The sequence below is a fragment of the Capricornis sumatraensis genome, chromosome 2, assembly GCF_032405125.1.
Source record: "Capricornis sumatraensis isolate serow.1 chromosome 2, serow.2, whole genome shotgun sequence".
Lineage (NCBI taxonomy): Eukaryota > Metazoa > Chordata > Mammalia > Artiodactyla > Bovidae > Capricornis > Capricornis sumatraensis.
This window is the reverse complement of record NC_091070.1, coordinates 104688071-104713712: the sequence shown is the minus strand read 5'-3', so window position 1 is coordinate 104713712 and position 25642 is coordinate 104688071. Positions and strand designations below refer to the sequence as shown.

At 42.5% G+C, this 25642-nt stretch overlaps 1 protein-coding gene across 1 annotated transcript in view; it reads right to left on the bottom strand.

The window, feature by feature from the left end:
• ALDH9A1 (aldehyde dehydrogenase 9 family member A1) overlaps nucleotides 1–22834 on the bottom strand; it is a 28352-nt gene extending 5518 nt beyond the window's left edge. The window contains exons 1-8 of the mRNA XM_068964270.1: nucleotides 22640–22834; nucleotides 20571–20716; nucleotides 10452–10581; nucleotides 9499–9633; nucleotides 7978–8174; nucleotides 7180–7320; nucleotides 3725–3913; nucleotides 3416–3503 (exon numbers count right to left, since the gene is read on the bottom strand). Of these exons, the coding sequence (XP_068820371.1) occupies nucleotides 3416–3503; nucleotides 3725–3913; nucleotides 7180–7320; nucleotides 7978–8174; nucleotides 9499–9633; nucleotides 10452–10581; nucleotides 20571–20716; nucleotides 22640–22826 (1213 nt within the window). The 5' untranslated portion in view covers nucleotides 22827–22834. The remainder of the gene's footprint in view (nucleotides 1–3415; nucleotides 3504–3724; nucleotides 3914–7179; nucleotides 7321–7977; nucleotides 8175–9498; nucleotides 9634–10451; nucleotides 10582–20570; nucleotides 20717–22639) is intronic.
• Nucleotides 22835–25642: the final 2808 nt, after the last annotated feature.

The following is a 25642-nucleotide window of genomic DNA, read 5'->3' as shown; positions in this document are numbered from 1 at the left end:
TCCTTGTTCATAGTAAACAATGAAATACACAGCTTTAGAGAAAGGTCAATGCAACATTTCCAGTGTGATTATAAATCAGAGCACCTTCCTGCATGACGATTAACACCACCTACTAAGGAGTCATGGCCTTTGTGCTCACTCTAAATCTACTTTTTTATATTCATCATAAGGACATAGTTAGGGCTTCCCTGGTGGCTCAGATGGTAAAGAATCTGCCTGCAATACAGGAGCCCTGAGTTCAATCCCTGGGTCGGGATGGTCCCCTGGAGAAGGGAATGGCTCCCCACTCCAGTATTCTTGCCTGGAAAATTTCACAGACAGAGGAGCCTGCTGGACTACAGTTCACGGTGTCTCAAAGAGTCAGACACAACTGAGCAACTAACACTTTCACTTTTCAAGGGCACAGATAATGAGATGGACAAGGATATATGTACAGGGATTTCCATCACAACACTCCTGTGACAGTGAAAATGAGAAGCAACAAGGCATCCAAAATAGAAGGGACAGTCATGTGAACACAACACACCCCAATGATAAACTTCTATGAAGCCTCAAAAAGTAATGTTTTTGAAGAAAATTTAATAAGCAAATGCTTATGATGAATAGTCACTGAAAAAATACAACTGTACATATCATCCCAATTTCTGTTAAAATGTCATACAAGATTAACATCTTTTACACTTTTTCACATTTTCTTAATAACTGTGTAAGTAGAAGGAGAAACAGTATTTTTAAAAAGAAAATACAATGTAAAAACATAAACAGAAATAACTGAATGGCTGTGCAGTTAATATGAAAATGTACTTGTGATTAATTCCCTAATATGATTAGATTCACACTTGACTTTTTAAAATACATGTATATCTAAAGAAGCTCAAATATTTAGATGTGCAATAGTGAACCCCAGTGACCTTCCTGAGAATGGTGCTTTTCTCTCACTGTGGCTGAAAGACAGCTCATCTCAGTGCTGGCAAGGAGTGAGATATGCGTCCGTAAGGCTGTGTGATATATGTAAATGCTGAGGCAGAAAAACAGCCGTAGGGCGCTACTATAAATACCAGCTGTACACCAGCCAAAGCTAAAAACCAACTACTCACGTATCTACAAAGATGAGGACTCTAAAATCTCCTCAGAGATAGATCAGAGCTTGTATATACCAAGTAAAAACAGCTCTCTGTTCCTCTGTATGTTACAGTGTACTCTGGGGACACTGAAACTATCTATGAAGGTATATTCAATAATTTTAGGTGGTGACTAAGGATAGTTTATTGTGATCTAAATCTCTGAAAACTGATAATCCATGCACCATTTTTAGGGAAACTGTTCGTCAGAACAGTAAATGATTCAAGACAGTTCATTGCCCAGCTGTCCCAGAGCAGAGTTCGTCTCACGCAGGTTGATAAGAGTGCGGCGCTGTGTGAGTGTGCTCTATACGAGAGTCAAGAGACGAGGGGATAAAGCAGCAGCTCACATGTGAGAAAAGGAGCAGTCCCTGCACACGGTCCCTGCACTGTACTTTAGCCCCACATCTAGTAAATGAGTCAAAAGATTGAGCCTCTGGAGTCAGTCTCAAACTTTAATGTGCATAAAAACAAACTGGGAACTTTCTTTCCCTTTGAACTTTTTATTTTGTATTGGACTATAGCTGATTAACGATGCTGTGCAGTTCCAGGTGGAGCGCGCACGGACTCGGCCATACATGTACATGTATCCACTCTCCCAAAATGCAGGTCTTGAGGTCCTAGCCCCTCAGAGTTACCTTTGGGGGTCTAGGGCAGAGACCAGAAACCTGCCTCTACCAGTTTTCCAAGCGATACTGACACTGTGGACCACAAATCAGGCTTTCAGAATCACTAGGATGAAGTGAAGGTAGTTAGCTCCCTGTTCTTTGCATAGGTTCACAGCTTAAAAAAAAATTTTTTTTTCCTAATTGCAAAATACACATTCTCAATTTGAGTCTGTTGTAGTGAGAGGGATCAACCTAGAAGTTGTTACACAGAGTGAAGTCAGAAAGAGAAAAACAAGTATCATATATTACTGCGTATTTATGGAATCTAGAAAAGGTACTGAGGAGCCTACTTGCAGGGCAGGAACAGAGGCAGTCATCTTTACGATACAGGCTTGCAGAGGGCGGGACGAGTTGGGAGACTAGCGCTGACACGCCACGTGTGAACAGACAGCAAGAGGGGAGCTGCTGCGCGACACAGCGGCGTGAGCTCAGTGCTCTGTGATGGCCGAGATGGGTGGGGTGGGGGGTGTGTGGGAAGGAGGCCCAAGAGGGAGGGGATGTGTCTATACTTATAGCTGATTCACATTGCATAGGAGAAACCAACACAACATTGTAAAGCAATTATCCTCCAACTAAAAATAAACAAACATAATCTACAGAAAATCTGTAGTATTCAGCAATGCATAAAGTTTAACAAAAATCACCTTTGATCCAAGCATCTAGAGAAATAAATCCACTATCAATATTAGGATGCATGTTCTCTGCTCCTTCTTTGTCCCATGCACATATGTGGTTTTTCGGATTTAGGATAATGCCACATACACTATTGTTTAACCTGTATTTGCTGTTTAAAAACATAATGTAAGTTTTCCCTCTTCTTTAACAGCTACAAGCTAATTCATGGTATGGATGCTAAATTTACAGCCTTTGAGCCTCAGCAGTTGCTTTTCTAGCAAGGGCTAAAGGTTAAACTGAATCAAATCAAATACCAAGTATTGAAAAGTGGCACCACTATCAACCTCAGGGACAAAAATCAGCTGAATCTATCTTCAAGATAAGGTGTAAGGAATCATACAGCATTATTCCATCTATAGATAGTTTTTTAAAACCAAGAAAACTGTCAGTATTTTTATAGTAGACACTAACAAGACCAAACAGTCTAAAACTGTGTCACCCGCAGGCAGGAGGGAAGGAGATGGATGAGAACAGCAGGACCACCATATGCTTGATTGTCCAAACCAGGAGACTGCTCAGACCAAAAGGAAATGCTAAAAAGTATTAAATCAGTTAAGTTTTAATATTAGTATGCTGTCTGACAAATTGGTTTCATTATATTGACGATCTAAAAGTTCAATGTAAAACACACTCTTTACCAAGTTTCTTGAAAAAAGAAATTCATTACTTAAGTTTTAATCAAACATGAATTTTCATTTTTTGGGGTGCCTTGCTTCTACAACAACAGGTGTGTACCTAGTTAAGTCCCAGGTAATTGATAACATCATCCAAGAAGAGAAGGGGCAAACAGGAGGCTTCCAAGGCAACAGAGAACTTCTACTTCTTACACCTGAGTAGAGGGGACGCACAGTTCTGACCCTTGCCTTCCACCATATGCACAGTTTATAAATACTTTTTTTCTATCTAACATTTAACTCAAACTGTTTAAAAGCAAACAAGAAGAGGACATACTTAACACACAAGGTCTCATGTAATACCCATCCTTTAATTTGGGGTCTTCAGGTACAAAGACGTCTCCACCACATAACACTTTAGCTCCCTGCCAAAAAAGAAAAGAAGAATGCATACTTTACGTTAAACATACAACCTCAATGTGCATTCTGGAAATGCTCCTTGTGTCCTGAACAAATGGACACTTAGTCGGTCTACTGCAAGTACAATGCAGAATACGGCTCCCAGACGGACATGACCACAGGAGAGGGCGCAGAGCAAGTAACCCAGGAGGAATTACCCTTCCCCTCATCTCTACTTGTTTCTTACCTGCTCCTCTGCCACCTTAACAAACCCAAGGACTCGCTCCAGATGTGGTCGGTTGATGAGGGGACCCATCCTCGTATCTTCCAGAAGGGGATCTCCAATTTTTATCCTTTGGGTCTGTTTCACCACTTCCTCTGTAAATTGATCAAGAATTTCCTTTTGCACAAACACCCTTGTACCGTTACAACAAACCTAAAAAACAGACACAAATTATATGTAAGTAAGGGGTAAAAAGCTTTCCCAGTGGCTCAGCAGTAAAGAATCTATACGCAGTGCAGGAGACACAGGAGACGTGGATTCAATCCCTGGGTCAGGACAATCCCCTGGAGGAGGAAATGGCAACTCATTCCAGTATTCTTGCCTGGGAAAGCCCATGGGCAGAGGAGCCTGGTGGGCTACAGTCCATGCGGTCACAAAGAGTCAGACATGACTGAGCACAGCACAAAGGGGGAAAAAAGGAAAAGGGAAAAAAATCCAGCAGCTTTAAATTTAAAAGAAACAGGGAACTTCCTGGTGGTCCAGCGGTTAAGGCTCTGTGCTCCCAATTCAGGGACACAGGTTCCACCCCTGGTCGGGGAACTAGATCCCAAATGCAGCAGCTAAGACCCGGTGCAGCCAAAAGAAAAAATAAAAATAAAAATTACAGAAACAGTATACTGTCTTTAAAATTTAGTTCCATTTCTAAAACATTATCACCATACTGAACAGGATCACACATGTAATTGAAGGCATGCTACCCTACACACAAACTCTCTGCCCCTTAAAATAAAAGTTAAGCCTTCGTTTTTGTTTAAATTTCTTTAAGGCAATTAATAGATCTACATGACTCATAAGACTTCTCCTGTTTTCTCACCTCAGGTGCTCAATTTGGTTGTATATTTTGAGAACAGGAGGTTAAGAGTGGAAGGAATTGAAGAGTAGAAACAGATCAAGAACTGAGATCTTGAGTCTAATAAAAATCTAGAGCATTTCACAGTCAATGTTTGTCTTTAAAATCACAAATAATGAGGAATTCCTTGGTGGTCCGGTGGTTAGGACCCCATGCTTTCACCGCTGGGTTCCAGGTTCAATCTCTGGTCAGGAAACTAAGTAAGATCCTATATCCTGGGCGGTGCAGCCAAAAAAATGAAATAATAAATTTTAAAATGAGATCTCAATTTAAAATAAAGTGAATATCATAACCATATTGAAGGGGGTGGTGAAAGAAGAACTGACCCATTAATTTCTGAACACAGATTTTAACTATATACCCTTTGGCTAAAACCAAAAAGAACTATAAAAAGAAGGTTGCAAGCTAGTTAGAAGGTTTATTTTTCACAGTAATGCAAGTACAAATCTGAAACTATTATAAACATATTCTAGGACTGAGCAATTACATGTATTGTGAGTAATGGATGCTAAATGTTTCACTATCAGAGAAGGAAATTCTGAACATGGAAGGAGGAGGCTAAAATAAACCTTGTAACACTGGAATGACTGGAAATAGCTGTATAAACTTACAGCTATTAACATAAACAGATGTAAATAGATGTGTGTGTGCATACATACACATATGCCAAATATCAATATGTATTCCCTGGCTCTGGACTCTGAGAAGACACAGAAGCGATAATACTCCAGCAGAAACAAGTACATCTGGCACCCAGATCTTCGTTTCTAAAAACCGTTTGCCATTAAATGGAATCAAGTCTTCTTAGAGAAATAGCTCATTCCAGAGTTCCACCAGAGAATGCACAAGATGTGTTTAGAACACCTTGCTATGCCAGGAAGTAAAACAGTGCTCAAAGAACAATGGGAACATATCAAAAAGTCACAGAAAGAGGCTCCCGCCAGCAGAATCTTCAATTATTTGAGCATCAAAATAAATAATAATAGTAACAGTAACTCACAGAATGAGGTTAGAATCCATGGGTTCATGCTGATAAAAGTAAATGAATGAACAACAAACTAGGAAGGCGGGGAAAAAGTTCTTTCTTGCAACAGGCAGTAAACCAAATAAAGTAGAAGGAATGACAGAACCGGAAGCTCACCACTTGGTGACCACCAGAAAACAATGTGCTAGGGGACATCAAAGGGTGCTAAAACTAGCAGATCCCAGTTTGACATGGAACAAGGTAGTCTCACCTGATCTCCCACAGGACATTTATTAACCTCGAAGGAGAGAGCTGCAACTTCCCTAATAAAGACCCAACTGAAGTGGGCGATCAAAGTCAACGACACCCCTGTAAAATACCATTTTTTGTGGTGTTTGCCAAAAAGCCATAAACTAAATCCAATTAAAAAAAAAAAAAACTAAACCGACCCCAAATGAGGAACATTTTACAAAATAAATGGGTTGATTCTTCTAAAATGCCAAGGTACCGAAAGATCAGAATGACTTTAGAACTATTCCAGATTAAATGAGATTAAACAGACACCACAAATAAATGTAACACATCTTCCTGGATTAAATCTTGAACCAGCAAAGAAGAAGCTGTTTCTAAAAGGACATTAGTCAAACAAATGCAGAAATCTGAATAAGGGTCATGATTGAATAACAGTACTACATTGACACCAAGTTACGGATTCTGCTAACCATATTGTGCTTATTCAAAAGGAGGCAGTAGGCTTCCCTGGTGGCTCAGATGGTAAAGCATCTGTCTGCAATGCAGGGAGATCCCTGGGCTAGGAAGATCCCCTGGAAAAGGAAATGGCAGCCCACTCCAGTACTCTTGCCTGGAAAATCCCATGGATGGAGGAGCCTGGTAGGCTACAGTCCATGGGGCCCCAAAGAGTCGGACATGGCTAAGCGACCTCACTTTCACTTTTTTTGAGAAATACACATATGAATGAAGAGGTTACGGATCTTCTGTCTGCAACTTTCAAACAGTTCAGAAGAATACAGTAACATACATATGCACGCACGAACAGTAGGTGAAAAGTGAAAGTGTTAGCTGCTCAGTCGTGTCCAACTCTTTGCAACCCCAGGGACTGTAGCCCACAAGGATCCTCTGTCATGGCGTTCTCCAGGCAAGAACACTGGAGTGGGTTGCCATTCCCTTGTCCAGGGGGTCTTCCTGACCCAGGGATTGAACCCAGGTCTCCTGTATTGCAGGCAGATTCTCTTTACTGTCTGAGCCGCCAGGGAAACCCATGAAAAGACAGACAGAATGGTAAATGTGATGAAATGTTAACACTGAAGAACCTGGTTCAAAGGTATATGGGAATTCTTCGTATTATCTGTGCAACTTTTCTATAAGTCTGAAATTATTTCAAAACAACAAGCTTTAAAACAGGCTGTGGGAGGGGATATATGTATACCTATGGCTGATGCATGTTGAGGTTTGACAGAGAACAACAGAATTCTGTAAAGCAATTATCCTTCAAATTAAAAAATAAATAAATTAAAAAAAACCAAACATGCTGTGACATGAAAGGTGAAGACTCCCTCTAAACCTCTTTCAGGGTCAGGTACACACCTCGCCTTGAGTAAGGAAGTTGGCCATCAGCGCACCCTTTACAGCATTCTTCATGTCACAATCTGAGAAGATGATAAGTGGAGACTTGCCTCCAAGTTCCAGGGTAACAGGTTTGATTCCTTTAGCAGACATCTCCATGATCTTACAGAATAAGAGCAAAAGCATCGAGAAGTTTAACACCAATGAGATTACATGCTAGGTGAACTAGACTGTGACCCTGAAAAGTCATGTTGAACTACGTGTGACCTGCAGCCTTGTTCTCAATCTATTCTGTCCTTAGTCTGCTTGAAGTAGTCTTTTCCAGAACACTGAAGAGAATCTACAGAACTGCATATTCTGAAGAGGGAGTTCATTTAAGACAACCTGTCAATTCATCTGTCATGGGAGGAAATTCTTTTGTATTGCTGCAACTGTGTTCCAGGCTGACAGAACTCAGAGCACAAATTAAGGTCAAAACGATGAATCTGAACAAACTGGGACAACACCCGTTATTCAGAGGCGGCAGCTACAGATGAGGTAAGTCACCGAAGAATACAAATTGCAGCCCAGGGTCTGGCCTCTCAGACACAGGCAGAAGACGACTCTCGTCTCCAGTGGGCCTAACACACTGAGCGGCTCTAACTACTCCTTCACACCTCTCAAGTACACTTCAGACCTTGGCCCAATAATAGGTACAGCCTCCCTGCCAATACAAGCTAGGAAAAATCAGAGGCTAAGCCTCCAGCACACGCTCTGGGGAGGCCTGGCATAGCCGCATCAAGATGTCATAACCAGATGCCCCTACTGTTTCACTCTCACCTTTGAGCCGGTGGGCACGCTTCCAGTGAAGGAGACTTTGGCCACATCACGATGCTGACACAGGAACTGGCCTGTGGCAGCCCCTCCTTGCACCACGTTGAAGAGCCCAGGAGGGACTCCAGCCTCAGTATAGATTTCAGCCAGCAGCAACACGGACACGGGCGTGAAGGGAGAAGGCTTAAAGACCATGGCGTTACCTGCATTACAGAGACAAAAACACAGACAGATTTTTTTAAAGCTGAAGATCCTCTGAAGACAGGACAAGGAGGACACGTCAAGAACAACTCCAGTTGAGAAACACTGTATGACATCCCTTATATGTGGAATCTAAACAGAAATGATGCAAATGAGCTTATTTATAAAATAACAGATACAGACTCACAGACTTAGAAAACTAACTTGTGGTTGCCAGCGGGGAAGGATGGAGGGAAGGGACAGTTAGGGAGTTTGGTATCAACATGCACACACTGCTATACTTCAAACTGGTAACCAAAAAGGACCCACTGCAGAGCACATGGAACTCTACTCAACGTTATATGGAGCCTGGATGGGAGGGGAGTTTGGGGTAGAATGGATACATGTATATGTGACTGGCTGAGTCCCTTCACTGTTCACCTGAAATTATCACAACACTGTTAATCAGCTATATGCAATATAAAATTAAAAATTAAAAAAAACAACTGTTTCCTGTTCCCCATCAAATGCTAGGCCCCAAATTATTATTAATAAGTAAACCTATCTTTTTCTTCCCTCCTTAGTTTCTCTCATGAAACAGACCAAGCCACACACTTGCAATGTCTCAACCAGTAATACCTTATGTATCTACAGCTTTTCACATATATTAACCTCATTTAACATTTGCAACAGCAGTATGAAGTAGGTATGATTAGACCCATTTTATAAAAGCTGAAACTGAAGATAAGTAAAGTTAATTAATTTGACAAGAGTCTGCAAGGCTAGTAACTTAATTCTATTTCTCCTCTATCACAGAGAAATGTGTAAAACGAACATGAAGCGGCAACAAGAAAAAAGCTGCATTTCAATACAATGTTTTAATACTAGAGCTCTTTTAACCTGAGAGTTTTTTCTAAGACATAATGTCTTCTTTTCCCACAGATTCTTCTCTTTAAATAGTGCAAAAAATCTTTTTGTTAATCAACCAAAGCTTCTCTAATGGAAACTTTGTCTTTCATTTTTCTTAAGACACAAATGAAGAAGTTTATTTTCTGCTTCCTAAATGAAGTCAAATCCCCAAGTGCTACCTGCTACACAGAAATTGATGCTCAGAATTCTTGTCCATAAAGGAAGAGAACTTTCAAGTAGCACAAATCTAATTCATTTGACAGTAAAAATAATAATGAAATCTCCAAGACCAAAATTAACTTTCTTCCTTCCCATAAACAAAAATAAATAAAAATGGGAATAATGTATAACCTCAAAGCTCCCTAGGGGGCGGGGCAGGGGTGAAATTATGCCAGGGAGAAAGGGTAGCTCACAGGCAGAAGAATAAGCCATTCTTACCACAAGCCAGAGCTGGAGCCGACTTCCAGCAGGCGATCTGAAAGGGGTAGTTCCACGCTCCGATTCCAACACACACCCCTAGTGGTTCCCTTCGGGTGTAACCAAACGATCCACCTGGGAGCTGGATGTGTTCGCCTAAGGGGACAGAGAGGGCAGAGAACAGTGTAGGGCTGCCTGCCCCAAGGGTTCACCAGCTCCTGGACTCACTCTGGACTCCAGCCAGACCACCCACCTCTCATCCCCCAGCCACTGGGCTCACCGCGCCTCTGGTCTTTTGTTCATTCTAGTTATTCTCACACTGCTTCTGCATGTTCTCTCCACATTAAGAATCCTTATTATCCTTCAAGCTAACTAACGTTCATTCAACTCAATATAATCCCCTAAAGATTTACCAAGCATCCACTACATAACTCAGATGAAATGGAGCAGAAATGGGGAGAGACTTGGCAGCTAAACAGTCCCAGGACCCTCAACCTCAGCCTTCTCACCCCACTGACCTCCTGAGCCTGGCCAACCCAGCTAACATGTGAACTGATGGACACTTCCTAGACAGTAAAAGAAAATCTGTTGCTGAGTAAGTAAAACTAAGAAATATGATGCCCTCACTGAGTCTTGCAAGAACTGGTTTTTGCACAATCTTGTCTACACCTCAGCTGCAAGGTTAGGTGCTTTATATACTGGGCTGGGCAAAACGTTTGTTCAGGTTTTTCCATACAATGTTATGGAAAAACTACAACCCAATACCTCATCTCATCTAATCCTTCTAATAACCAATAAGATAGGGACGATCTCCCGTTTAAATAAAGTAATTCTCAGTGACACCCAAGTAGAGAGTGTTAAGTCCAAGATTTTAACTCAGGTCTGTCTTAATTCCAAACTCTGTACCCTACTCCACCAGGCTCTGCTGCCCTGCTTCCTTTAAGCTGGGCACAGAAGGCCAGGTGAGGGCTTACCGGCCATGGAGCCCGCCAACCCTGCGTAGTACTCCAGGCACTGCCAGGAAGTGTCAATGTCCCAGCGGGCCTCAAAGATGGACTTGCCGTTGTTGACAGTCTCCACAGTGGCGATTTCATCCTTCCGTTCCTTTGGGCAAAACAGAGGACTAGATTGAAGACAAATTACCATACACCTCAACATATTCAACAATCAAAACAGAATACGTTGCCTAATTTTTAAAAACAGAAACAGCCCGAACTTCCAACAGAAAGGAATGGCTGTGACATCTGGAAGAAATGAAAGTCATTGCTAAATAGTCCCCTGTTCTCCCCATCAAGTAACTCACAGATATAAGACCAACACCTCATTCCAAGATTAGTGAGAAAAGGACTGTTTTGAGAAATATTATATATGTACACCTGCAAAAATATGTACAGATATTTGTGCATGAGGTTTTCCTGGTGGCTCAGACAGTAAAGAATCTGCCCGCAATGCAGGACACCCGAGTTCGATCCCTGGGTCAGGAAGATCCCCTGGAGAAGTGAACGGAAACCCACTCCAATATTCTTGCCTGGAGAGTTCCATGGACAGAGGAACCTGGAGGACTGCAGGCCATGGGATCACAAAGAGTCAGACAAGACTGAGTGACTAACACACTGCATGTACACAAAACAGCCAAATATACATCAACACAAAGGGGTTTAATTCACCCAAAGAAATGCAGCATGCCAAAATCACAAGATAATTATTTTCTGATGCTCATTACTCATCAATTGTCTTTTCAAATTCTGTTTTCAGATGTAGTTTACAGAACTTAAAGGCACTACAGATGGCCCAAAAATGAACAAAAAGATTTTGGAAATCAGACCTGAAAAATTAAATAATGTCCCCAAAAGAGATGAAAAACTTGAATATGGGGGTTTCCCTAGTGGCTCAGTGGTTGCTACAAAAGTAATTGCAATTTTGGACCATGCATTTTAAATAATTATAATTACGCTCAAATACATCTTTATTAATCAAAATAGGAACCATGACAGTCAACACATTTTTGCCAACAAGAAATAAGTTTGTTTATTCTTGGAGCATAAAAATCCATGCTTCAGGATTCAGCAAACTCCTGGAAAGCATTTTCTGCTTCCTGCCGGTTGCAAAAGCATTTTCCCTGCAAAAAGCTGTCAAGATGCTTGAAGAAGTGGTCGTCAGTTGGCAAGGGGTCAGATGGAATATGGTAGATGAAGCAAAACTTTGTAGCCCAGTTCTCTCAACTTTTGCAGCTTGTACAGCTTTTGGTTGTACACTGTGCAGTCGGGCACTGTCATGGAGAGCTGGGCCCTTTCTGTTGACCAACACCGCGGTAGGCATTGCAGTTTTCAGTGGATCACATCAGCTTGCTGGGCATACTTCTCAGATGTAATGGTTTTGCCGGGATTTAGAAAGCTACAGTGGATGAGTCCAGCAGCAGACCACCTAACAATGACCATGACCTTTTGTGGTGCACATCTGGCTTTGGGCAGTGCTCTGGAGCTTCTTCGTGGTCTCACCACTGTGCTGGTTGTTGCTAGTTGTCATATAAAATCCATTGCACATCACATCCTGATCAAGAAATGGTTTGCTGTTGCACAGAATATGGAGGACAACACTTCAAAACGACGATTTTTAAAATTTTTGGTCAGCTCATGAGGCACCCACTCATCAAGTGTTTTCACCTTTCCAATCTGCTTCAAACGCCAAATGATCATAGAACAATCAACTTTGAGTTCTTGTGTAATTTCTCGTGTGGTTGTAAGAGGATCAGCTTCAATAATGGCTCTTATTCAGAGGGCCAGCCACTATGCTCCTCATCCTCAAGACTCTCATCTGCTTTGCAAAACCTCTTGAGCCACCGCTGCACTGTATATTCATTGGCAGTTCCTGGGCCAAGCACGTTGTTGCAAGTTGTCTCCACTCCTTTATGACCCATTTTGAATGCTAATAAAAATGTCACTCGAATTTGCTTTTTGTCTAACATCATTTCTATAGTCTAAAATAAATATAAAATAAACAGCAAGCAATAAGTCATTAGCAAAAAAAAAAACACACACACACACACAAAGAGAGAAATGTGCATTAAAATGATGCATAACATAACCACATTTAAGAATATAATCCAGGATCAAATGGCAAAGTTCACCAATGCAAAACTGCAATTACTCTGGCACCAACCTGTGTCTCGACACAGGTTCAGTCCCTGATCTGGGAAGATGCCGTGAAGCAACTAAGCCTATCCACCACAACTGTCGACCTAGGGTCTAGAGCTGGGGAGCTGGAAATACTGCGTCCATGTGCCACAGCTGCTGAAGCCCCAGCGCTCTCGAGCCCCTGCTCTGCAACAAGAGCAGCTACTGACGTGAGAAGACTGCACGCTGCAACGAAGAGCAGCCCCTGCTCACCGCAACTAGAGAAAAGTCCGCATGGCAACAAAGACGTAGCACAGCCGAAAATAAATAAAATTATTTAGAAGATCTGAGTATGTAAGAAATAGGTATTTGCTATTACAGATCTGATTTTAATTTAAAAAAAATGTGGTCAAAATCTGCACATAAAACATGAATTGAACAATCGACAAGAAAGATGCATCTGTTACTAAAACTGACCATCAGTATGGCTGACCAGAAGTAAAATGAAATGGCAACAGAAATGAATACAAGCGTCTAACACAAGAGCTACCAAGTACAGACCTGAGAAAGCATGGAAGGATGAAATACAGGAAACAGCACTTTGGTAATGATAATTGGACACGGTCTATTTCTACAAAGACCAGAGGTATGAAGTGCTTCGATCCATTCATTCCATATTTGTTGGATTCCAGAAAAGTTGACGAAGTAGGACTTGAGCTCAGCTCCGTTCATGAAAACACCAAAATCACAACTAACTGCTCAACAGCCATCAACAAGAAAGACCAGAGCCTACCAGAAAAGCTATTCTGCACCCAAAGACAAAGAAGTTACAACAAGATGGTGGGGAGCGGCACACTGCTAATCTAGTCAAATCCCATACTCACCAGGTACTGCTGCTACTGCTGCTAAGTCGCTTCAGTCGTGTCCGACTCTGTGCGACCCCATAGACGGCAGCCCACCAGGCTCCCCCGTCCCTGAGATTCTCCAGGCAAGAGTACTGGAGTGGGTTGCCATTGCCTTCTCCGACTCACCAAGTAGGTGACACACAAATTGGAAAATAATTATATTTCAGAGGTTCTCCCACAGGAGTGAGAGTTCTGAGCCCCACATCAAGCACCCCAGCCTGGAAGACTGGCATCAGGAGGAGGAGCCCCAGAGCATTTGGCTTTGAAGACCAGTGGGTCTTAATTATAGAGACTCCACAGGAATGGAAGAGATTAAAAACTTCACTCTTGGAGGATGCACAGAAGATCTCATGCACACCAGAAGCCAAGGAAAAAAGCAGCGAGTGACTCCATAGGAGCCTGGGTCAGACCTACCTGCTGGTCTTTGAGTGTCTTCTGAGAAGGTGGAGGGTGGCTGGCTTCGGTTTACAGAGGGGACAAGGACATCAGTGGCAGAGGAACCATAGAATACTCATTGGCATGAGCTCTCCTGAAGTCTGATATTTTGGCACCAAGAGCTGGCTCCCCCAACAGCCTACAGGCCCCAGTGCTGGGATGCCTCAGGCCAAACAATCAACAGGGCAGAAACACAGCCCCATCCACCAGCAGACAGGCTGCCTAAAGTCTTCCTGAGCCTAAAGCCACCTCTATAGACATATCGCTTGACACGCCCCTGCCCACCAGAGGGCTAAGACCCAGACCCACCCACCAGTAGGCAGGAACCAGCCCCTCCCTCCAGGAAGCCTGCACAAGCCTCTAAACCAGCCTCATCCATGAGGCGGCAGATACCAGAACAAGAGGCACAACTCCCTAGACAGAGGAGACAGCAGAGAAACATGTTCCAGATGAAGTAACAGGAGAAAACCCCAGAACAACAACCAAGCGAAGTGGAGCTAGAAAATCATTTCACACTTTTTACTAAGAAAAAGGACAGATGCAGTCTTTTCCTTCAAGGAGCTCACTTCCTAAAAAGGAAGTTAGTAAGTTCTAAACAAATTCTGCAATTATTGAATAGACATGTTTCTTCAGAAAGGATGATTTGTTTACATCCAAACACAATCTAAATTAAATTGCCTTTCAAACCAACAATTTACCTTCTCTTTCCTGATTCTCTACTCACCAAAACAACTTTTTAACAATGAATTTGTTTCCCCGTTACTGACACTGGAAAGAGGGTACCTAGGAAAACAACAAGCCATCAGTTCTGATGTAGCAGTTCTTTAACCAGGTGTGAATCATCCCACTTCTTGGATGTATTGAGTATGATCAATGTAAAACACATTTTCAAAAGGCATGATCAACCATGTGACTTAAACTTCATTTCTAGAATGCAAGAGGGGAACTAGTCCCTGAAGAGGAAGTAGGTCAGTTCACTTCAGTTCAGTCGCTCAGTTGTGTCTGACTCTTTGCAACCCCATGAATCGCAGCAAGCCAGGCCTCCCTGTCCATCACCAACTCCCGGAGTTCACTCAGACTCCCGTCCATCGAGTCAATGAGGCCATTCAGCCATCTCATCCTCGGTCGTCCCCTTCTCCTCCTGCCCCCAATCCCTCCCAGCATCAGAGTCTTTTCCAATGAGTCAACTCTTCGCATGAGGTGGCCAAAGTACTGGAGTTTCAGCTTCAGCATCATTCCCTCCAAAGAAATCCCAGGGTTGATCTCCTTCAGAATGGACTGGTTGGATCTCCTTGCAGTCCAAGGGACTCTCAAGAGTCTTCTCCAACACTGCAGTTCAAAAGCATCAATTCTTCGGCGCTCAGCCTTCTTCACAGTCCAACTCTCACATCCATACATGACCACTAGAAAAACCATAGCCTTGACTAGACGGACCTTAGTCGGCAAAGTAATGTCTCTGCTTTTGAATATGCTATCTAGGTTGGTCATAACTTTTCTTCCAAGGAGTAAGCGTCTTTTTATTTCAGTTCACTAATCAGCATAAACACACTGATGAAATCAGTATGTTACACTTCAAACACATGAAGAAATATTAAACTAACAAAAGTGAAATGCTGTTGTCTTCCACAGTAATACAAGAGTGAACAGACGGGAATTAATCTATGACTATTGCTGAAAAGCCTTGGAATATTTACTATGAAAGGAAGTTTCACTAAGATTTTTTTTTTTTGGTAAAGAATGGACAGACAATTAGTTTTGAGGACTGTTTCAAGGTTTCAACTCAAAGAGAAAATTCAATCTATTGGCTGGTCTTTTGAAATTTTTTTTGTCTTATTCCAGCATCCTCTATCCTCATGCAAAAGGTTATTTCTAGAAAGCCACTGTGGGGCCTTTTGACGTATCTTACAAGGATCATAAAAAAAGACCCTGATGAAAACTATCAAGCAGTCCAAGTGAATCTCTAACACTTAATTCTGCATTCAGGGAAATGGGATTCCTTTACCCTCCTGGGATAAGGAGGGCGGAAGGGAAAGGGGAAACAATGTAAGCTTCCTGCCCCTACTAGCTACAAGAGCCACCACAAAACAAAACTGTCCACCCTGACAATGCACTTCCAGAAGCATCTCTTGGGAAACATGTGCTTCACATCTACCCTATCCCTCTCTCGGCCACCCCGCTTCTCATGTGACCTGACCACGGGTCCACTGGGTAAAAGGGAAGAAGAAAAGCCCCATTCCCCTCCTTCATTTCAAGCCACCAAGCAAGCGTAAGTGTCTAGCTTTTTTATAAGAGAACCGCATGAGCAAAGCCATGCCTGTTCAACTCTAATAAGCGTGAGCCCCGGCTTGCTTCAAGAGGCAGAGCTGAGCAAAAGAATGGCTGAAGGCAAGTGCATAATCTACACACGCACTCTTTTCTATATGTAAATAGTGGTAAAATACATTATAGTTTTAAAATACATTTCTCTCTCCTTTTAAAGCCAAATGACAGCGACTTTCCTAAGGAGGCTCCAACTTAGAAATGATTGGCGCCTACCATTAAGATCTTTATAATTTGATAAAAAGCATCAAAAGATTCAAAGTGAAAAGGGAAGCCTAAGACTAATACACATACCAAAAACTGTTCATTTCACTAGGAGTCAATGGGCTTCCAGCTAAGGTAGAGTAACAGGGATCAGATTAGGCTCCATCCTTCAGCAACTAAAAATACCAGATAAAATACACAAAACAACAATTTTTACAAAACAACAATTTTCAGACACTGGACATTGGACAGCTCAGGACAGTGATCCCTGAGAGAAGGAAACAAATGAGGTGAGCCCTACATGTGTTCCTGCCTGCTGCCTGGAAAGAGTATCAGAGAGCCAGTAAGAGGGCCTTAGGTGGGGCCCAAGAGATACTCTGAGTTAAGGAAACAGGTTGGGAGTTCAAGGACTATGTGATGGCTACAGTATGCACTCTAGGGATAGGAGAGAAGAGAGCTGCACAGAATATCCCAGAGATCCCCCTTAAGTCTTCATCTGAGAACTGGTCAGTGTGAGGACCCTACCCAAGGCTAGGAAAACACTAACCAAGAAGGTGAAAACAAAACAAAACAAAATCCCTAGAACTCACACAGGGGCATGAATAGTTCACGTTCCCACCAGCCATGTTAAGAAAAACCTCACTAGTACACAGAGCATCAAGCTAGGTATTCAGAAGGGTATTCAATAGTGGGGGAAAATTAGCTGTTCTGATCACACCTAACAAAGCACAGAAACAAGTCTTGCAAGGATCAAACTAATTCCAAGTAACTTCACTGTGTCACAGAACAAAGCTCATTAATGTTTTTAAGTACAAGAATATTCAGCATCCAACACATAAAATTCACAATGTCTAGTGATAACAAATTACTAGACATGCAAAAGATAGGAAAGTTACATAACATTTAACCAGGAGGAAAAAAAAAAAAAACAGTCATGCAAAACAGCAAAGTTACATAACACCTAACCAGGAGGAAAAAGTCAATCCATAGAAACAGACTCAGAACTGGTAGATGTCACCATTAGTAGATGGGGATATTAAAAGTTATTATTACTATATTCTATGTATTCAAGAAAGTAGAGGAAAACACGAACACGTTAAGGAGCAACATGGAACAACAACAAAAAAGACTCAGGTTGCTCTTCTAGAGACGAAAAATACACCAGACGGGATTAACAGCAGATCAGACGCGATGGAAGAAAAGGTGGGCGAACTTTACCCGTAACAATGGAATTACCCAAAATGAAACAGAGAGGAAAAATGAGAAGAAATGAACAGATCATTAGTGAGCTGCAGAACAGTTTCAAGTAGCCTGAGGTATATGTAATTGGAGGCTCTGAAGAAGAGGAAATAGAAGACTGGGGGCAGAAGAAATATCTAAAGAAGTAATATTTAAAATATATATATAAATTTAAAAAATAATAATAATAGCCATAATTCTTCCAAATTTAACTATGTATGTACAAATTCAAGAGAAACTCCAAACAAAAGAAATATAAAGAAAGCTGCATCAAAAGACATGAACTTGTTTAAAACTGATGATAAGAAGAAAATCTTAAAAGCAGCCAGAGAGGTAAAAAATATTTAATAAAAGGAAAATAAGAATGACAGCAGACTTCTCTTCTGAAACAAAACAAGCCAGAAGACAGCAATGCAACATCTTAAAAGCACTGGAAGAAAAATCTGTCAATCTAGAATTATTTATCTAGAACTGTTTTTGAAAATGAAAGCAAGGACATCCCTGGTGGTCCAGTGGTAAAGAATCTGCCTGCAATTCAGGGGATATGGCTTTGATGGCGGGTCTAGGAAGATTCCACATGCCTCGGGGCAGCTAAGGCCAAGCGCCACTCCAGAGCCCACAAGCTTTGAGCACTGAGCCCTAACAACAGCAACCTCTGAAGCCTGCAAGCCCTAGAGCCCGTGATTTGCAACACAAGCAACCCCGGCAATGAGGAGCCTGCACACTGCAACTACAGGGCAGCCTCTGCCTGCAGCAGCTCCAGAAAGCCCGCCCACAACAGCGAGGACAGCACGGCCGAGACCAAAATACGGAAAAGTTTAGAACTAATATAAATAAAGGAATACTGAAAGTGAAATGAAGACTCTTCAGACATACAAAAGCTAAAAGAACACTGCACTAAACCTGCACTATGAAACATGCTAAGGGATTTCTTCTAACAGAAATAAAAATGGCAACATAGAAATCTGGGCCTTCCCAAAGGAATGAAGAACACTAGTTACGTTAAAAATGTGAGTAAATATAAATATTTTTATCTTATAGAAGATAATTGTGCGTAGTTTAAAAATGCAAAGGGCAAGGAACTATAGATCATGATTAACTTGAAAAATCACTGAAAGAAAACAACCAAGGGCTAAACTGTAGGTTGTGGTCAGAGGGTGGGGTCTATTCAGTTATAGAATAATTTCAGGTAAAGGTAGATCCAGGGATTCCCTGGTGGCTCAGGGCTAAAGAATCTGCCTGCCAATGCAGGAGATGCAGGTTTGATCATCAGTCCTGGAAGATTCCCTTGACAAGGAAATGGCAACTCACTCTAGAATTCTTGCCTGGGAAATCCATGGACAGAGAAGCCTGGAGAGCTAAAGTCCATGGGATTGCAAAAAGCCAGGCAGGACTTAGTAACTGAACAAAAACAACATCAGCAAAGGTAGATTCAGGCCATGATCATCAGACAAGAGCTTTCAAGAAAGACAGTAATATATTTTTGACTGTAAAAAATTGTATAAAATATTAAAGAAAACGGAATGAAGAGTTTAAAGGAAAAGAAAATTAACATTAGTCGATTTCAGAGCACAAAAAAAAAATAGGTACTACTCAGGATTTTTAAAATAACTTTATAATAATAAAAGAGCCAGTTCTTAAGAAGGTAAACAAACCAAATGCTTATGCACAAGCAAAAGTGAGAGGCAAATTAGAATAAAAAATTATCAGCTTTGAGTTACAACTTTTAATCTACCAAATTAAAAATAAATTTTGATAAAAGAAAATACCCTGTTGGGAGAAAATTCTCCAGGAATATCTTGACATTACTGCATGGTGTAGGCTTTCTGCAAAGGCCACTGGCAAGCTGACTGAAAAGCAAAGGCCTTGGAAGGCAGAGACAGCATCTCCCCAAAGACGGAGGTCTCTGATGAGATGTGGAGATAAAAAGCTCTCTACTTCCTGTTCTTGGAGACATCTGCTTACATTCCAGGGTAATAAATCCAGTGATACCTTTCTCCTTAACCTTGGAGATCTGCTCAGTGAGTTACATCTCATTAACCTTAACAAGTAACCTTTCTCCAAAGGAGAGAATGGGCAGATGTGCCCCTTATAAGTTGAGTCTCTTAATTTTGGGGTTCCTCTCCTACAGTGCAACCCACTGTATGCACTTACCGCATCACCCCATGGGGACTGGAGCTCAGAAAACTAGTGCTAAAGTATTTTGCTGTGAGTAATAAACTCTCCTTCTCTCTCTAATCCAGAAAACTTTATGTTTCTTGTCAGAATACCCATATAACCTTGTAAACAGGGTAACTGTCAGACCCCCAGTTTCTGACATAACACACTGATGAGGAAAAAAGTCATCACAGTCCTACACTGAGAGATATCCCTGATTTATATTTTGGTGTATGTCCTCTGAATTTTCTAATTTTCTGTAAAGACAATCTAGTGCCTTTGCCTTTTAAGACTGTAAAAAGCTAAACTTTACTTCATAAGAGGGGAACAGGAATGAATCTATGAAATCTTCTAGGCAACTAGGGCAGAAAATTAACCTGAGAAAGAAAAGTGAACGTAAGCGTCATCAGAGGAAAGACTAATAGGGAACAAGAACAGATAGTTAAAAAGAAAAGGAGACAAGCGACAAAGGATACATTATCACAACAACAAAGAAGGAAAAGAAAGCCTGCTCAGGGAGATGTCACAAGGAGCCAAGAGCCAGAAAGAAAATCACTGAAGGAAAGCTTGTTGTACGTATCAAAGTGAGCATATGGAAATGTTTTTGGATCTCATCAAAAAGGTGTCACTTAATGCATCAGTCTTAATTGCAAATCATCACAAAAAAAATCACAGAGCAATGCAAGAGGACTTTTCTGGAAGAGATTAAATTAAAACATACCCTTATTATCCTGGCAGCCTCCAAAAGGATTCGGCAACGCTCCATGCCAGATTTCTGACTCCATATTTTAAAGGCAGCCTTTGCATCCTGAACAGCCAAATTTACTTCCTTTTCTCCCGAACATGTGAAAGTAGCTATCACTCTACCTATAAATACAGGGAAACTGAGTGTTAACTTCAAATGTTTGCCACATATTTTAAATGAAGTTTTGTGTATCCATTTTCCTTTTAGTGATCCTCTTCCTGTCTTTAAGTATAGTCTGATTTAGTGACTACCCCTAAACCAACAGCTTATCTTTTAAACAATCTAATAAAAGTTGAAGACTTGTCTTCAGAAAAATGTACTGACTGTGTCTCTTGCCTAGCCCACCTTGAACTTTGGGGTAAGAACTCCTGCCCTCTTTACACTTGGGTTTACTAAGGTTAACTTCCTATCAATTATTTCACAATGCTCCTTAACAGTGTTTCAGAATATCAGAGGTCTTGCAAAATCAAAGTATTCAGTCTCCTGGGTTATGAACTCTGATTTTAAATCACTGGTCTGTGTTCTTTGTAAGTCATATAATACTACTGATACTTGATGAACATGGTTAATAAATAGAGTATCAAGAAAAGATATTCCTAAAAGCAAGAACATTTTTTCCTCAAATATGAGGGGAAAAATCCCACTCTCTCATTTTCTTGTTGTTTTTGTTGTTTAGTTACTAAGTCATGTCTGACTCTTCGTGACCCCATGGACTGTAGCCTGCCAGGCTCCTCTGTCCATGGGATTTTCCAGGCAAGAATACTGGAGTGGGGTGCCATTTCCAACTCCAGGGGATCCTCCAGACCTAGGGATCCAACCCACATCTCCTGCACTGGCAGGTGCATTCTTTACCACTGGGCCACCTCGGAAGCCCATTTCATTTTCTTACTTCAATCCTATTCCCTATACTGGGCAAAATATGAAATGATCAGTTTTTCTAGACCCAAATCCTAAGGGCTGTGACTGACACTACTAAAAAGAAATCTCTAGGATGTCAGTTAAGGGTCTCCCCTCCCACAAGAACATTTGGGACTCTGCTTTTTCCAGAGATTTCACAAACCTGTATTATAAATTTGAGTAGCCAATTGATAGAGGCAGTGGCTAAGAATCACACAGCACACGCTGTAGGCAGTTAAAATAAAGAGCAATTTTTCTTTCTTTTGTATCAATATGGGAGTGGGAAATCAAGAGGCCTAAAGGAGAGCCTGATGGTGGCTGTGGCCCCTTCCTGCTGGGACAAGTGGCAGAGCAGGAAGGTGTAATTGATCACACCTGAATTCTCCAGTCTCTTGAAATTCAGTTTTATTCATCTGGGGATATAATATTTGGTTTGCACAAACATTTATATTTCTCTCCTCGCAAACATTAAACCCAGCGAAACAAAAACAAAACAAAAAACCTCCTCCTCTTCCTCACTTGCTTTGTGATCTTTGGACTTCCCAAGGTCTGGCACAGTGCTTGGCACACATTAAACACTAGATAAAAGCAGAATTTTTTATTTCCCTTTCCCAGCTCTGGTTCGTGTCCGGAAATACTTTAACACTAGGGGATGGCAACAAAGTAGTCATTCACGCTCATTACAACCATCTGTGCATGCTCCTCCATTTTGGCTCAAGTATTTCTTTTCACCCTGTCCTAGAACTCTTCTAAGTGCACCGCTTTAGACATTACTGAGGTCCTACCTTTAAAATTAATAATTAACACAAAGACACTACCTTACCCACCCGGGCTCTGTGGACTCTGTTCAGGCTGTTGTGAAATTAATCCTGACCCCACCGCGCAACTCACGAGCTGCTCCCCTTTTCTACGACTCCTTCCTGCCCCGGTCCAGAAGCTCTCGTGTTTGCGCAGCATCCTTAGCTGCCTACACAGATAACTTTATACTCTACACCATCACTTACCGTGCTCAATAAACGTCTGTTCAGTGCACTACATGAAGCTTCAGGAAGTTAGAACAGGTTTCACCCCTGGGCCGGGGGAGCGTCAGTCCGCGCCACAGCCTCGCCCCTACCCTGGCCCCCGCAGCTTCCCTCCGACCCCGTTACCGGTTGCTGGCTCGAAAGCCTTCTCGGTGCCGGAGGCATCCACTGGCTCCACGCGGGCCCCGCCACGGTAATTGAGCGGCTGCGACACAACGAAGGTGCCAGTGCTCATGGCGGCGATCGGAGCAGAAGCAGGCCTGAGGCTTCGGGAAAGCGTACACAGTGCGGCCAGGCCAGCGCGAAGAAACATGGGGGGCAGAAGCGGCGGAGAGGGCCAAGCCAGAGGGGCGGGGCCGCGGGAGGACTGGCCCGCGGAGAGGGGAGGGGCCGCGGAGAGGGGAGGGGCCGCGGGAGAGCGGGGCAAGACGCGGGCTGGGGGAGGGGCGGGGCCGCGGGAGGGGCGGGGCAGCGGGGAGGGGCGGGGCCGAGGCAAGACGCGGGCTGAGGGAGGGGCGCGCCCGGACTAGAGTTGAGGGCCCTGGGGCAGGAGGAGAAGCGGACGACAGAGGATGAGATGGCTGGGTGGCATCACGGACTCGATGGACGCGAGTCTGAGTGAACTCTGGGAGTTGGTGATGGACAGGGAGGCCTGGCGTGCTGCGATTCATGGGGTCGCAGAGTCGGACACGACTGAGCTACTGAACTGAACTGAACTGAGACGAGGGCCGGCCTTCCGGGGCGGAGTTTGCAAGACTTTTCCGTGCAGTCAGTTGGCTAGTCAGTGGTCCAGGTCCGCCCCTCGCTTAGCCTAGAGGCTGGGTGGCACACCGGAGTCTTACATGTAAACGCACGCACGCCCACGCACTCGCCTTCTCCCCCTCACGGTCTCATTTTTCCCTTTCTTCTTCCAGAAAGTGAAAATGAAGTCGCTCAGTCGTGTCCGACTCTTTGCGAGCCCATGGACTGTAGCCCACCAGGCTCCTCAGTCCATGGAATTTCCCAGGCAAGAGTACTGGAGTGGGTTGCCATTTCCTTCTCCAGGGGACCTTCCCAACCCAGGGATCGAACCCAGGCCTCCCGTACTGCGCAGACGCTTTACCATCTGAGCCACCAGAGAAGCTCAGTATTTAAAGCAAGAGTTTTCAGGTACATCACTACATGTAATCAGCCTAGGGTCTGTCTTCTGATCATTCCGTCTAACGAAAGGGGAGGATTAGATCCAGTGATTAGGACTCCTCGTTTCCACTGCACTAGACACCGCTGAACCCCTGATGGAGGAACTAAGATCAAAAGATCACACATACCACGCCAGGGCGTGTGTGTGTGTGTGTGTGTGTGTGTGTGTGTGTGTGTGTAATGAAAGAAAGTGAAAGTGTTAGTTGCTCAGTCTTGTCTGACTCTTTGAGACCCCAAGGACTGTAGTCCGCCCAGCTCCTCTGTCCATGGAATTTTCCAGGCTAGAATACTGGAGTGGGTAGCCATTCCCTCCTCCAAGGGATCTTCCCAACCCAGGGATGGAACCCAGCTCTCCTAAATTGCAGGCAGATTGTTTAGCGTCTGAGCAACCAGGGAAGTACATATTTATTTATCTATTTATCAATATCTCCTAGCTGAGCATAACTTTCTTAGATTATCTGGTACACATCTCCCAAACCTAAATCTTCATACAGATTATGAGGTTTGCATTTCTTTCTTCTTCTAGATCAGTGTTTAAAACAAGTTTTAAGTTCAAATAGGTAACACAGACTTTGAGAAGAAAGTTGTATTTTTTTTTTACTTTGGCAGGAAAGCACAACAGAGAAAGCTATTCCATATGATAAACAACAGAGTTAAATTAACCACACCATAACTAGTCACAAAGTGACTTTGTGAATTAATTTTACTTCTGAATTAATTCTCTTTACCTCTGAATTAATTAGGTATCATGCTTGGTTGGGCTTCCCTGGTGGCACTGGTAAACAATCTGCCTGCAGTGCAGGAGACCAGAGTTCGATCCCTGGATCAGGAAGATCCCCTGGAGGAGGGCATGGCAACCCACTCCAGTATTCTTGCCTGGAGAATCCCATGGACAGATTCTCCCATGACAAGGAGCAGACTACAGTCCATGGGGTTGCAAGGAGTCAGACACAACTGAAGCGACTAAGCAGCAGCAGCAGCAGCAGCGTGCTTGGTTGTATTATCGAAGGCAAAGATAGCAGATGCTTATATAAGAAAGACATTTATTTCTCTATCATAGAACATGCTAAAGAGTGCAGCAATAATACAGTGGCCCTAAAGTGTTAGAAAGAGGCCCCCTCGGTTCTTCTGCTCTGACACTCTCACATGTTAATTTCTTCATGTTCTTTCAAAGACCGCTCTCCCTTATCTTCTCGTAGAGGAGCTTCAGACATATGGAGACATAGCTATCATCTTGAATGTCATAAAAAGCATCCAGACAATTCTGATCCAGGCGACTCATGTAGTCCTCGGACCACACTCAAAACAACTAAGTTTGTTTCCAAATTATGACTCTTGGAACACTGATTTTGGAAGATGTTCCTTATTAAAAAAAAAGATTCTATTTAATATATCCTTCTCCTGGAAATAACAATAATTATTAGCACATTTAGAGCTCAAGTAAGTGCTGCAGTAAAGAAATCTGTTCAAGTGAGGGAGATTAGAAGCACAAACTTCCAGGTACAAAATAAAAGAGTCACAGGGGTATAATGTACAACACAGGGAATACAATCAATAATATTGCAATAACTTTGTATGGTAACATACGGTTACCAGTCTTAAAGTGGTGATCATTTTATAATGTAGAGAAATATAGAATCACTCTGTTGTATACCTGAAGCTAATGTAATATTTTAAGTTGATTATACTTCAATATAAAATAATAATAGAAGAAAGAAATTTGTTCAATGTTATAACCTATGATTTCCCTATCTTATTTGAATGCGGCACTGTTTTTTCAAGCGACAACTGATAAACACTTTGGAAAATGTTTTGAAGTCAAGTTGGGAGATGAGACTTAAAGTTTAGCTAGTAAGGAGTCTTCGAGTGCAGTGTGTGCTAAGTTGCTTCTCTTGTGTCCGATTCTTTGCCATCTCATGGACTATAGTGCAACAGGCTCCTCTGTCCATA